Source organism: Aptenodytes forsteri, unplaced genomic scaffold, assembly GCF_000699145.1.
Source record: "Aptenodytes forsteri isolate BGI_AS27 unplaced genomic scaffold, ASM69914v1 Scaffold119, whole genome shotgun sequence".
NCBI lineage: Eukaryota > Metazoa > Chordata > Aves > Sphenisciformes > Spheniscidae > Aptenodytes > Aptenodytes forsteri.
The window spans coordinates 9,076,964-9,091,272 of NW_008796165.1; the positions used below are offsets into that span (position 1 = coordinate 9,076,964).

General features: G+C 40.4%; 1 protein-coding gene across 1 annotated transcript in view; it reads right to left on the minus strand.

The window, feature by feature from the left end:
• Positions 1–3,167: 3,167 nt before the first annotated feature.
• SLC1A7 (solute carrier family 1 member 7) overlaps positions 3,168–14,309 on the minus strand; it is a 61,985-nt gene continuing 50,843 nt past the window's right edge. The window contains exons 8-11 of the mRNA XM_009287380.1: positions 13,172–13,366; positions 9,820–9,954; positions 5,529–5,628; positions 3,168–3,404 (exon numbers count right to left, since the gene is read on the minus strand). Of these exons, the coding sequence (XP_009285655.1) occupies positions 3,168–3,404; positions 5,529–5,628; positions 9,820–9,954; positions 13,172–13,366 (667 nt within the window). The remainder of the gene's footprint in view (positions 3,405–5,528; positions 5,629–9,819; positions 9,955–13,171; positions 13,367–14,309) is intronic.

The following is a 14,309-nucleotide window of genomic DNA, read 5'->3' on the forward strand; positions in this document are numbered from 1 at the left end:
AATGGTAAGCTATGATTGGTGTAATTTTTAGGGTGAATGGGAGGCACCTATTGGTATAAAACCCAAGTTTTAAAGATCCGAACAATATAATGTAAAAGAAAAAATTAATTTCAAATTTGTAAAGCAAAACTGGACAGTCTACGAATAGGGTTTGAATGCAGAAGGCTAATTTTAAAACAGCCTGTTGATTCCATAAAAATATGCTTTCACACATGAGACTTCCACGTTCCCTACTTACCAGAGTGTAAAGGGCAAAATTGTGGTTTTCTTTATTGTGTAGGACTTGTGTAGCTCAACCGGCTGCTTCTTCTGGTCTTTGATGCTTTATCTCATTTGAAGTTCGCCTTGTAGAAGCCGCAGCTTCTTAGCACTGGAGTTGGCTTAGACCTCTTGAGACATGACTAAGCTGAAGAGTGTCAGACTAAGTAAGCTGTCTCGGGCAAGCAGGCAAAAGGATTTGCACTTTGTAGTTAGCCAAATGTTGTAGGTGGCTGGAGAAGAAGGTGGTGGTAAGGCTAGCAGCACTTTCTGCTTGGCAGAACACGGCACTTTGGCATGGCGTGTGGGCAGACTCATCCAAAACCACTTAGTTTGGAACTACTCATTCCAAATCTTGGATCTACTTGGCCTCTTTCTTCATCATTTTTATCTATGCAAAGTGATTGTAAAGTGATAGATGACTGGCAGGATTTTACTGTCACTTCACATAGCTGTAATTGACTGTGTGAAGTTGAAACTTTATGTTACATTCTCTTTGCTGGCAAAATCAGCATGCAGAGGTCCTGCCCTCTCCACATGCGCTTAGGCTGTTTCATTCCTGGCTGCTTGTTCTTGTCCCTGTGTCACCCCCTCACTTGTGTTGACACAACTGTTTGTTAGGATTGTGCTAAAAACATATGGGAACTGGTTTGAATTAAAAATACTTCTCATCTGATTCTTTGTCTGGCCTCATAAATAATTGGGTCTGTACAGCTGGGAGAGGAGGGGAGGAAGTGCAGGGAGGAATGGACAGCTGGGGAAGGATGAAGGGGACCTCCTGGAGCTGCCAGTGCTGCTGAGATGAAAGTATCAGATGCTGTGTTTGTCAGCCCATTCAGAGAGGAACAGACCAGCCTCAGCTCTCCCAAATCACTCATTTTAATGGCACTCTGTAGAGCAGGTCCATTACAGGACTTGTTCAGGAGCAAATTGTTCTGAATAATTTCAGCTCTTCCCTATTCTTTGTGTTCTGTGTTTGTTGTTCTCACTCTAGGATCAAATCAGGAAAATAGTTACCAACTGTATGTATTTTCAAATTAATACATAATTTCTGAGGAATTATAGGCAAATAAGATGTATGTTTGTTCTTTCTGGCTTTACCATTTGATATTTAAACTACCTATACTACAGCCCTCTGAGGCAACTAAATAGTGCATAACAAAAGAAATAGTCTGAACAGGAGCCCTCAAAGAAGAGGTGAATATGCACATCCCAGGAAAACCATCCATCATGTGTATGAAGCACTTCTGCCTCTGGTGAGTCAGAAATTGTTCTTTTTGACTGGGTTATTTTTTCACTACAGATGAGAGGAGCATATTATAATACCAGGCACATGTTATCTGAAACTGATATGCCACAAATAGCTAAATATAATATGTCAAGTGTATTGGTATGAACTAGTATGTAATCTCTGGATCGAATCCCAACTTTTCAAAAGGTCTCCTCACTTCCACTCTCCATTTTGGCAGAGAAATAAGAAGACACTAATAGTAAAAGTGCACAGACAACCCATTTTTAAATGGCAGGTTTATTAAAAATGTTCTCTATCACAAACATTGGAAACATACTCCGCAGATTTTATTGTAACTGAAAGAGTCAGTAGATAGTGGAAAGGGAGTAACTGTCAATGTAGATCAACCACTGAATTATGAGAAATAACGGGCCAGTTTCCACAGCAAACTCCTCAGAAAACCCCAATATTACTCAGCATCATCAGGTTCCAGTTTGTGTTCAGTCTGCCCTTAGGATGAAGTGTATGGTTCACAAGCTTGAGCTTAGGGTTTATACATATTTACAGTAGAAAAACCTACAGATTACAGGAGAGGACACATTAGCACCAGTGCTTATGGATTAGGGCTCAGTAACTGAAAAGTCAGTAGATAGTGGAAAGGGAGTAACTGTCAATGTAGATCAACCACTGAATTATGAGAAATAACGGGCCAGTTTCCACAGCAAACTCCTCAGAAAACCCCAATATTACTCAGCATCATCAGGTTCCAGTTTGTGTTCAGTCTGCCCTTAGGATGAAGTGTATGGTTCACAAGCTTGAGCTTAGGGTTTATACATATTTACAGTAGAAAAACCTACAGATTACAGGAGAGGACACATTAGCACCAGTGCTTATGGATTAGGGCTCACATCGCCTCTGCCACTGCATGTGCATGGTACTGACTCTACTGAAGAGTTAGGTTAAAAAAAGGTTAATAAATCTGGCACTTGGAAGGCAAACTGTGCTCTGCAGTGACCTAGGAATTCTTTGTGTTATGTATCACACTTGAATGCCTGTGTCTGAAGGCTGCCCATCAGAATTACCTTGATGTGCTTTCTTGCAAAAATGCATGCTTTGCTTCACCTCTGCTTGAAGTGTTATTTAGTAATATATGTAACCCCTTGAGATCAGGAAATCAGTGTGATTTTCTTACTGCTGTTCTAAAACTAAGCACAAACTCTATATTTAGTGAATATTAGACAAAATTAGTATCTTTAGCAGTTTTGGTGAAACATTTTCACATAGCAAAAAATCTACATAAATACAGTGTTCATAATTACTGAGATTCACAAAAAAAGGCTTTGGTTAGAAAATCAAAAAGGGTCAAATAAAAAAAACTTAAAAAAAAAGAAGCCAAAGGAGTGTCAAATACTATATTGGAGTCAAATGAGTGCAGAATAAAACAGTAGTCGTCCATTAGTTAGTTTTTCAGTATGAAAATCTTCCACCTAAAGAAGCCCATGTCTCTTGCAAGCTGTGTGCCTTTCCTGACGTTCACAGCTGGTCTCCTAGCTCCACTACGAGCAGGGTGGCGATAATTCCACATTTTCCTGTTCAAGGCAAAGAGTCCCTCTTCCAGCTGTGAGGTAGAGATTGGGTATCAGGTCACTGGGGTATGAGATACCACTGAGTGTAGCAGTTACACATTTGTTTCTAGTTCATTTATTTCAATAGTGCAGTGGTCTTTACTGTTGGATTTCTTAGTGTGATTCTCCACTGGACTTTCTTCTTGCTCCACTTGTACGGGTATGTGGTGCTGAAACCCTTTCACTGTTTCTGGTCCACGAGATTCATTCATGGTCTTCACACAGCCATTTCTCTGGTAAGCCACAATCTGATGGATGTTAATAGGCTTAGTTTCACAGATCAATGGCACCTATGTGAGAAGCATTAAGATTTGGAATACTGCCACTGTGTGCTGTATACAACAGGAAAGGAATTTTTACTTTGAAAGCCTGTGGTCTGCTTTACATTCACCAGGATTATCTAGGGCCTCCATAGACTTCCAGGACCTGTTTCTCATATACACTAAGCCATCTTTGCACCATCTGGATAAAGTGAAGGTGTCTCTAAGCATGTAAAAATGCAAATTCTGTCACAACTCTAATTTAACTTATACCCACAGTAATAACTGCTTGCATCAGTAAAGCGATATAAGTAGGGTAAATAAAGACTAGAATTTCAGGGCTAAGTTCGAAAGATACAGACTCTCAATGACCAGTATGCTGAGCTTTGGGCAGCGCTTGCTCTTGAGTGCAATTACATAGACCAGTAACTATTTGTTGTCTTCTGCCTTTCTTCTAACCCAATAAACTAACACCTGTCTTTTCAGTTTGCACTATTTCAAAAGAAATAGAGGATTTTATTGACTGATTCATAAGTTAAATCATTGAAGTGTCCTTTAAATCAAACCAGAAGTTCTGATGGGGAAAATAAGACGTAAATACTGGCAGAGAAAAGAGGTGGGCTTGCTGCTGAGAAAATTTGGCCTTTGGGTATACATTACTAACTCCACAAATTACGCAGCCAAAACATATGGCAGACTAATGGTATATTTTAATACAATTACAGAGCATGATGCAAAGAAAAATCTCATCACGGATGACTAAATAATCCCTCAGGAGGGATTTTATATTCTTGAAACATCTCTTCTTGAGTTCTGACTGAGTTCTAAATACAGCAATGAAATGTCAGGAGGCCTGTGTTATGCAGGAACTCAGACTACACTTCTGGCTTTGTAACGGATGACATACTTTACCATTAGGTTGTATGTTTAGGTTTTTCATAGCTAGCTGTATGTGTAGCCCATATATTCAGGCCTAATCCTGTCATCAGTAATTACTGCAGGTGCTATGTACCTCAGAGGATAAGGCCTGTCTTTCTATGTAAAACTTGAAAGAGCAGGAATTTTAAATGCATGTTGCAGGAAGGCATGAGAATGGGATTTACCAGAAAGACTGCCTGTAAAATGGGAGAAATAATAATAGAAATAAAGCTTTGCTATTAATACTGTTGTTCTTTGTAGAATACTACAAATGATGCACAGAAATGAAACATGCCTTGTGAAAATCAGTCCTGATGAATAAACTTTTCTGCATGAACTACTCTGTCTTTGTGGAAGAAAGGTAGTGAGAGTCTGCCATGAGCTGAAATGGTTGGAGATTAGCACCTCCAAGCATGATGGGCTCGTGGAATTAGGAATCTGCTTTGTCAAGGATTTGAAGGAAGAGCATGAGAAAGAGTTCCTGGTAAAAGGAAAGACTGAATGATGCATGCCAAGGAGGAAAGAAAAAAAGCACAGGATTGGAGGGAGGCAGGGGCAGAATACAGAGGTATGTGTGGTGTATGGAATAAGATATAGAGAAGAAAAAACAAAGATGTAAGGAGGGACTTGTATTAAATGTAGAAGGCATGAAGATGCCTGAGAATGAAGTCAAGAATGGAGCAATGTGCTTGTGCTAGTCCAGAAACGAAATTATTGCAATGGTGGCTTCAGATTATGCTAACACAGAGGCTTGAAACACCCAGGGTAGTTGCTTTTGTTGTGAGCTTATTGATTATGCATATACACACTCATAGATACCTTTACCTCCCCCTACACACAAATACTCAAGGACATTTGTCACCCTGCTCTGTTGCTGGTCACATTTTTAGAAGAAGGATGACTTACTGGCCAGTCAGGACTTGGGTACTGAGTGTGAGACTCACAGTTCCAGCATCTTGTGCATTTGCAGGACAGTGTAGCTGCTTCTCCTGCTCCCAGCCCCAGTGTGCCAGACACAGCTGGCTAGCAAGCTTTGAACTTGAGTGGCTTTTTGCATGACCTCATGGAAAAGGACCCCTCCACCCCATCTGGCTAAGCAGCACATTGCCCAATTCTGTCCTCTCTCTGAAACACCTTTTATAAACTAGATGAAACAAATGTGGGAGGCTGAGAGCTCGCAGGTTCTCTGCCGTAATACGGCACACGCTGGCACACCCTGGCTCATGGCGTTGTTACCTCATCACCGTCCTTGATGAACTCCTTCCGGCAGATGTGGGCCATGATCCCAGCAGCCAGCGCGTCTCCCAGGACATTGATCATGGTTCTAAACCTGTCTCTGGAAAATGAAATAGTAATGGTAAGTTGTGGGCTCTTTGGGTACATGCCTATACCTTCATCACCGCAGTAATTATAGCCGAAGGCCAGTTTGGCTGTTTTTATGAGCTAACAAGTTTAGAAATGGTAGTAAGGAGTTTGGCACAGGACAGCCACTAGTTACTGAGCTGCTCAGTTGGGTTTTCTAGCCTTTTCAGAGCTCAGTGCCCTGTGCTGCCGTATACTTTAATTTGTAACTGAGCTAACTAGAGCAGCTATGCCTCCCTATACACGCAAGCTGATTCAGCACTAAAAAGGTTTAATACAGCAGATCAAGATTGCATTTATGTCTGAGTTTTTACGTTAAGGTCCAGTATTATGGCCTGATTTGGAGGCTGGTGCTGCAAATGTCTTAATTCAATAAAAGTTGCGGGCAGCCAGTACAACCAGTACCTTGTATTATTTATCAAGGTCCTAATCTCAGCAACCAAAGTGCTAGTTAAAAAGATTATTGAATAGACAGAATTGGTAGATGAATTGGTAGAATGTGCAGAATACAATCAAAATTGCTCAGATTGCTAAATAACTACACTCACAAACTAAGCAGGCACTGACCATATTTAAATCATGTTCATTTCTGAAAAAGCTATGGTTGTTATGGCTAGCAGTGGCTCTTGAAGATTCTTCATTTTCAGTTACCATCTTTTCCAATTTAAATTTGTATGCTTGACAGTACTATACAGTTTCGCTATTTTTCATTTATTCATTTATGGGATCATTTCTTCCCTGTTTACACCTTCTACCCACTGTATAAAAAATAAATCTATTAAAATACAGACTGTAAATACACAAAAGTAAGTGGTTGTCATAGACAAGTGTTACACTTGAAACAGCTTGGAATCTATTAGTTAAAATTGACAAGATTTCAAATAGACGATATTGCTTTTAAGTCTGAAATATATCATGTCTTTTCCAAGAAAAACATACACATCTGAAAACTGTGTCATATTGGTAACTTAATTTATAAGTGTGGGTTATAAAATGGAGGTTCAGAAATCTCCATATGTTTGGCTTATTAAAGTCAGTGACGGTCCAATATCAACACTACCCAGATTTCTGATCCTGTGTCTTAATATAGAAAAGAATTGAAACTGTGTGCTGATTTTTTTCAGATATTTTAGGCATGTACTCTGTGCATGCAAATGTTTATGCAGTTCCTTGCCTAATTAGCATGAAAGTTCCTGCATGAAATGTTATTTGTGTGTGCAGTTACTCAAATCGTACATGCAATTGCAAGTCACTTCAGCAATAATATTGCACAGCCTACAGCTAGATGTGCTTGTTGACTCCAGGACCCAGTCCTACACTTTTTTCTAATTCCTGCTGTTCTGATTTTGGGTTTTGCCTTGAGGAAAATTCCCACAAGAATATGTTAAGCAGGGAAAAATACTGTTACAGCACATATTGATAGATGTTCCTGTTACACATAGACTTTTTTTTCCTTGGTTGATCATCAAATTTTGATTCTTGAAAAGATGTCCTGAGTTGTTAATTTTGGATTGTGCAAAGAGTCAGCTGTGGCAGAGAAGAAGCTGTATGAGCAGAGCTCAGAGTTTGCACTCCCTTTTGGGCTCTGATTAGCATCTCTTCTGAAGACAGAATGTTTCTGAGGAAACAGTGCACCATACTGAAACCCTTAAGAAAATGTATTGCCTGGCACGTTGTTTGACCAGTTCTATTCCATGTTTCTGTGTGTAAGGAGTAGTCTGCACTATGCATGAGTAGAACCACACTGCACACCACTGACATTTCTCCACTAAGAGGCCAACCTGCTGCTAGTGGCATTTCTTTCAGTGCAAACACGTGAGTCAGGTGTTGCAGTGGTATTTTAGCTTTAGATTATATTAGTAAAGATGCAAAATTAAAGATGCAAAATTTTTACCTTGAGTTTAATAAATTAGCTGAGAAACATTTTTATTTTCTTCTTTATGTCTCTAGGCACTAGCTAAAGGTATGGAGTTGACATACTTGTTATGGCTACCTAAATGAGCTGTAACACCTGCAGTGCATTGTAATGGGTATTTCAGTCTCGTGAGATAATCTAACCAGCCTTCTTTAAGCATTCTTCATACTCCAGTACTTCCAAAACTAATATTGAAAATATTCATCATGTCAACCATGTTGACACTTTGCATCTGCAGGCTCTTGAAACCACCAAGTGCCGAAATACAGAAATATACTTTTTGTATGAAAGGTCATCTGCAAAAGACAGAAAATTGGTTCTGTTCCTTGCTCACTTTTTAATACCATCTGGAACTATAGCCTGAAAAAGTTTTTTGTCTGTTGTTTTGAAAAGTTTTGTAAGACAAAAAGAAGCATAATTCCCATATACGCTGGAAGACTTACTGGAAAAACAATGAAATGTTGATGTTGCAAGAGCTGGGCGAAAACGGAGCGATATAGAGGGAAAAGGCTTTTGTAATACAGCTTAAAATACTTTGATTTTGTTCTGCTTCACTAACTATTGACCTTCAGTGACTAGCATTAGAAAGACTACTTTATAAAAATCTGAACTGCCATTCCCAAGTTTAGGTGCCCACAGCAGATATTATTTATCCTTCACAGAAGAATATTCCTGATATTCCTAAAATAAAAATATGTCTTAAAATATGCATACAACACAACACACTACTACTACTACTACTACTACTACTACTACTAATCATAATCATCATCATCATCATCATTATCTATTACACTGAACAGGAAATTAAATAATTTCTTCTCACAATTCTTTGTACAAAAAATCAGTGGCTTAAAGTCAAATAAAATAGGATATATAACAGAATGGACTTGTAACACATTTTTATCCAGAACCTTGAGGTAATGAAACTCCACTGTATTAATGGAGATATAGTTTATATAGATTAAATAAAAAATAATTTGGACTGTTTCCTTGTGGATGCACATGCTAGTTATGTAGTTAATTGAAATGCTAATGAGCTAGGGACCAGTATTTTACGATTCATCTTCCTAGACTATTCAAAATTGTTTGATTGATTTATGGACATTTACATAAAAGTTAAGAGTTCAAATAATCCACTCCTTATGAGTTTTTAAAGTGGCTCTTCTCATGGGTGACACGAATCTCTTTTATTCTGAGTGTGTTAAGTTCTAGCCTCTGCCTTTGCTGTTAAATCCTCAGTAATTAGGGATGCAGCAAAATAACCTCTCTACGGAATGGCTGCGCTTGCAAAACATGGCTCCATGCAGGGGGCTACAAATTGCTGCTGCCTATTTAGCACTGAAATCAGAAAGAGTGGAATTGCATCAGGATCCGTGATAAAAGGAAGACATTATTAGTCCTAATGCAGTGCATTGCAAGTATTACATTCAGGTTGACTATATCACGGTTCTAGTTACAGTAGTAGTAGCTATAAACAGCACAAACCATTACTGTACTGTCATGGCTATTTCGGGCAGAGTGGTATCTGTGGTGTGGAAGTACTTGCCTGCTTTAGCACTGGCTCATGCCTCTCTGCAGAGTGCTTCACTACATTGAGATGATGTCCTTGAAGTGTCAGTGGGCTGATAAGCAGAGTGCAGGCAAACTACGTTTCCTAGGAATGTCGGCCCCTTGTCCTTGTCCAAGACAAGGTGCCAGAGTTGCACCTGAAGGACATTTGTCTGGCCTGACCTTAAAACTTCTCATGAAGGTCATCCTCCAACCTGACTAGGTGCAGCCACTTCCATTGCCTTACTATCCTCCTAGATAAAAATCATTCTTAAGTTTTCCTGTGACCTGACTTAAGGCAGTTACTTTAGCCTACTTCTTCATCCTCCCTCCCTGTGAATGTGAAGAACAATTGATCACTGTCCTCTTCAGGACAATCATCTATATCAGAAACTGCTGTGGTGACCTCTTTCAGCCTGCTTTCGTTTTAGACTAAATGAACTCTGCTTCTTCAGCCTTTCCATGTAGGTCATATTGTCCAAGTCTCATCTAGACTCTCTCTCATTTGTCTATGTCTTTTTTCAATATAATGCCCACTTTGGCAGAGTATTTAATCTGAGGCCACATTAGCACCATTTCAACCAAAATAATTACTTCCCATGCCTTTTATGTATATTTGTATTACTATACCCCTGGAGACCATTTGCCTTTTTAGCAATGTTGCCATACTGGAAACCTCAGAAGCTTAATGTTACTTACAGTGCCCAGTCGACGGCAATAATCAACGTGATGTCATCTGTTGGGAGCCCAACCGAGGTCAGAACAATGACCATTGTCACCAGGCCAGCTTGCGGGATACCTGCAGCACCTATGCTTGCAGCTGTTGCTGTGATACTTTAACAAAGAAAGAAAGGAATAAGCTTTACCAGTGATGGGTTGCTCTGCAAGAAACCACACTGTGTTTCTAAAGGAGCTTTCCTAAACCCTAATCCTTCTTACACAAGCCACTGCACAGAAGTGCCAGTGTTTTGTGGACAGAAGCCAGGTCAGAGAGCAGGAACAGGCCAAACTGTCTGCCCAGTGCTAAATTCTCACCCTCTACCTTTGCAGCCTTGGTGCTGGTGGGGCAGTTCTGTTATCTCTTAATATCACAAGTGCAGAGAAAGGGCAGCAGCCAGGCTGTGGGCTTCTCTGAGTTATGTCAGCTTCTCATTGTTCATAGCTTCTCATTGTTCATGGCACCACGCAGTGCGGCACCAACACGTGGCACCAACACCACGAATCTGCCAGCACTCCTCATCGCTGCTTCACCCTTGGCAGCAGAGCTCCCAGCAGACATCTCTGAGTCATCACTGGCAGTTCCTGTGCCAGGCAAATCCACAGCTGGCTGTGGCTAGGGCCTTTAATGTCAATCCATCACAAAGAGGCTAGGCCAAGGGTAAAGAGGCTGGGCCAAGGGTGAAGTCCTTGCATAGCACATGGCTTTGCATACTTGGATCTAAATATGAAGCAAGTGTGAATGTGACTGTACCTCTTCAGTTTCTGGAAAGTATTTTTGCTTGACCTTCACACCATTTTTTCAGCCAGGCAAGCAGAAATTAATGGGAGATCAGGGCAAGAGTGGACCTGGCAGGCTTAATGTTTTTTTCATAATGCTATTTTTAGGGGAGGGATTTAATTCCTTTTTCCAGGAGCAAAAGTGACTGGATATATTCATTTCCGCCCATCTGGCCACTTCCAAGAGCTAGGTCATCCAGCAGAAAGACAAAAAATGAATGTTGACAATTATAAAAGGATGACATAAATATATACACTGATAATCCACTGCATTCATCAATCCAGAATTTCAGAGCTTTTGGCAACCAGTTAAGTCTCATCAACCTCCTATGACGGAAAATGAGGGTAACAGTATTCACCCATATGGAAACTGAGACACAGAGATATCCAGTACCTTGCTCACAGCTGTACAGTGTACAGTAGAGCAGCATCAGTATTTATAAGTAGAGCCCTTTCCTGCAATAAAAAAAATACATTTGCATGTGGGTGTGATGGGGAATGAGAAAGATTTAAAACTACATTTTGGAAGAGTTAGCTTGTATAGCATCCTAATAGCATTGTAATAGGCAGAGTATAGATAGAAAGGAAGAGACAGAAGCTCAGATGCTGAGTAAGAGATAAATACAATGAACATTAAAAGGTTCTCCAGTTAGTGCTATAAACTGGCTAGATGATTAGGACTGCTTCTGCCTCCTAAGACAGTTCAGGCCAGAAAGTCTCATGACTTAATTGGGAGCAAAAATAGGAATGTTTAACTAAGATTGTACAGGCAAGCTCATCTGCTATTCCACTGAATTTTTACCTTAATGTAGATGTTTCTTCCTATAATATGCTCAGCTGATGGGAATAGGTTCTTAACTCTCTTTCTCTGCTACATCTAGGTTTGCATAATCACATGGACATAAACTGTCAACCTGGATTTTACAGATTATGAGCAAAGTACACTGATAATTTTCCTAACATTTTTTCCCCTCTGGCAGAAATATCCTGGCACACAGGGATATTTGAATTTCAAATCTCCAGATCCTAAAATATCAAGATCTGGGGCAGGTTTGGCCCATAGAATACAGTTAGAACTTGGCTTCAGATATTCAAGGTACTGAATCCACTGTGATTTCCTATTTAGCCCCTTCTTTTGTAAGTCAGTCTTTTTATTTCTTTTCCTTTCTTGGATTTTTCAATCTTCATTTGTATTTTCCTTCTACTGTCTTCTTTCTGGTCCTTATTTACTCGCACTTAACATGGGGAGTGAAAATAAAGAGAGAAAATAGGGTTCTGCTAAGAGAAAGTTAGAACTTGCCTTCTTTCCATTTACTATCACCCTCCTTCTCCATCGTTTTTCAAATCACCACCCTCTACTTCAAGGTGTATGTAATGTCTGCCCATGCACTGGGCCATATTTTGGACCAAACTCTAAAAACATCTCTAAATTCAAAATCACCAAAACCTAAATTTTAGCACAGGGTTATTCCAGTAATTTTCAGAGAGAGAGCGAGAGCCTGAAGCAAGAGCTCATATGGGCACAATTTATTTCTTCTGCTCCTAGTCTAACCAGATTGTGCCAGAAGCCCATTAGCAAACCTCAGCTGTCATCTGGGGTTAGTTTCAGGACTCTCCTCCTGTTGTCAAGAAGGTTTTCAAGTCCAGCAGAAGATGGGCAAGGCCCAGCAGTGTAAACGGGGCAGTGATGAGGTCACTGGGTGGGTAGGTAAGCAGATCTCAAATATGTTGCACAAGGCTCTGACTATGAGGAATGTTTTTCTAATCATTTGTTCCCTGCTGGAAACCTGCAGGTTTCGGTCCCTGAGGCATTCTTTGGCAGCCACTGGAGTTATTCTGGCAGTAATTGTTCAGCTGGATCTTCTAGTCTTTTGGGTCCATTACAGACTTTTCAAGGACGGAGTATGCAACTATAGCACTCTCTACCCACTGAAAGCATGGCTGTTTATGAAGTTTTCTGCTTTAACAAGCAGCAGAGAAGACATTTAAAAAATATCTGAGTGATATGACATCTTCATGAAGACCTGCCCTGATAGTAGCATCTGTCCTTCTTCCCTGTTCCCCTACTCCTCCAAGGTTTGACAAAGAGCTTCCTAACACACACTATTCCCTGTTATCTGCTATAGGACTTTTTGCGTTTGCATTTTGTGATTTTTTTAACATTTTCCTCTCACGTAAAGGTGCAAACCAGAGTTAAAGTTGAAAACAATTCTGACATTTAAAATAGTGTTTTAAACACCAATAATAATAGTAAAATGTTCCAATCCTAGTAAACTATCAGTAGGCTGCCTAAAAGTAAAAATTAGACAGTTATCCTCAAGCAGAAACACATTTCCTGGTGTCCGCATGCTTCTATTGAATGGTACCAGTATAATTTCCCTTTGCACAGTCCCTGATCTCTGCATTACTTAAAGATAACCATCCTATGAGGAAGGGATTCTTTGATAATAGCAAAGATGAGTTTCGTTCTGAATATTGCTACATACAAGAATCCTAAGAGTGTCAGACTCAACAAGACAAGCAAATTGCAGCATGTGGAATTTGAAGTTTATACCTTATAGTGATAATCTGCCCAAAGTCCAGCTCATAGTTGTTTACTTGTGCAATAAAGATGGCAGCCACCGCCTCGTAGAGTGCTGTCCCATCCATGTTGATGGTGGCTCCCACAGGCAGCACAAACCTCGCAATTCTCCTGTCCACATGGTTATTCTCCAACAAGCACTTGAAAGTGATAGGCAGTGTGGCTGAGCTGCAAAACAGCAGAGAGAAGCACACGTTGAATTATATTTATTTCTGTGGAATAGAACAAATTGTAGCAAACCTTCTCCAGGTAGGATAAATTTTACACTAACCGTGTGAGCACTGCTTCTCATTCTTTGGTATGCAGGTGTAACTCACTTGCCCTGTAACTCACTCTTTTGCTTGAGGGGAATAAAGACAGTTACATGTATAAATGCTAGAGTTAGTGCAAATTTTGCTTCCCCAAATTAAAAATGTCATTCTCTCTTTCCCTCTTTCTTCAGAAAAGGGATAGAAATCCTGCAGAGGCAGTATTGTACACTCAAATGCAAGACAGGGGAAACACCCTGTGGCAGCTTATTAGTAAAATCTCTGAAAACTCTTGTGCACTCATGGTTTCTAAAAAGTTTCCTTTCAAGCCTTCTGAAATAGAAAGCCATTTGTAAGCAGCAAGAATAACCATAAACCAAGAAAAAGTATAAAGCAAGAAAGACTCTTAACTCACTGTAAGGAAATGCTATTGTCGTGGTTTAACCCCAGTCGGCAACTAAGTACCACACAGCCGCTCACTCACCCCGCCCTCCCTGGTGGGATGGTGCATGATAGGGGATGTGATACACCCACTCAATGTCGTGCTCTTTGGCCCAGGTGTCTATGAGGTTGTTTCAGAAATTAGTCCCGTTGTCTGACTCAATTCTTTCTGGGGTGCCATGTCGCCACAGGACTTGCTTTTCAAGGCCAAGGATAGTGTTCCGGGCGGTGGCATGGGGCACGGGATATGTTTCCAGCCATCCGGTGGTTGCTTCCACAGTTGTAAGCACGTGGTGCTTGCCTTGGCGGGTTTGTGGGAGTGTGATATAGTCGATCTGCCAGGCCTCACCATACTTCTATTTCAGCCATCGTCCTCCATACCAAAGAGGCTTTAACCGCTTGGCTTGCTTGATGGCAGCGCA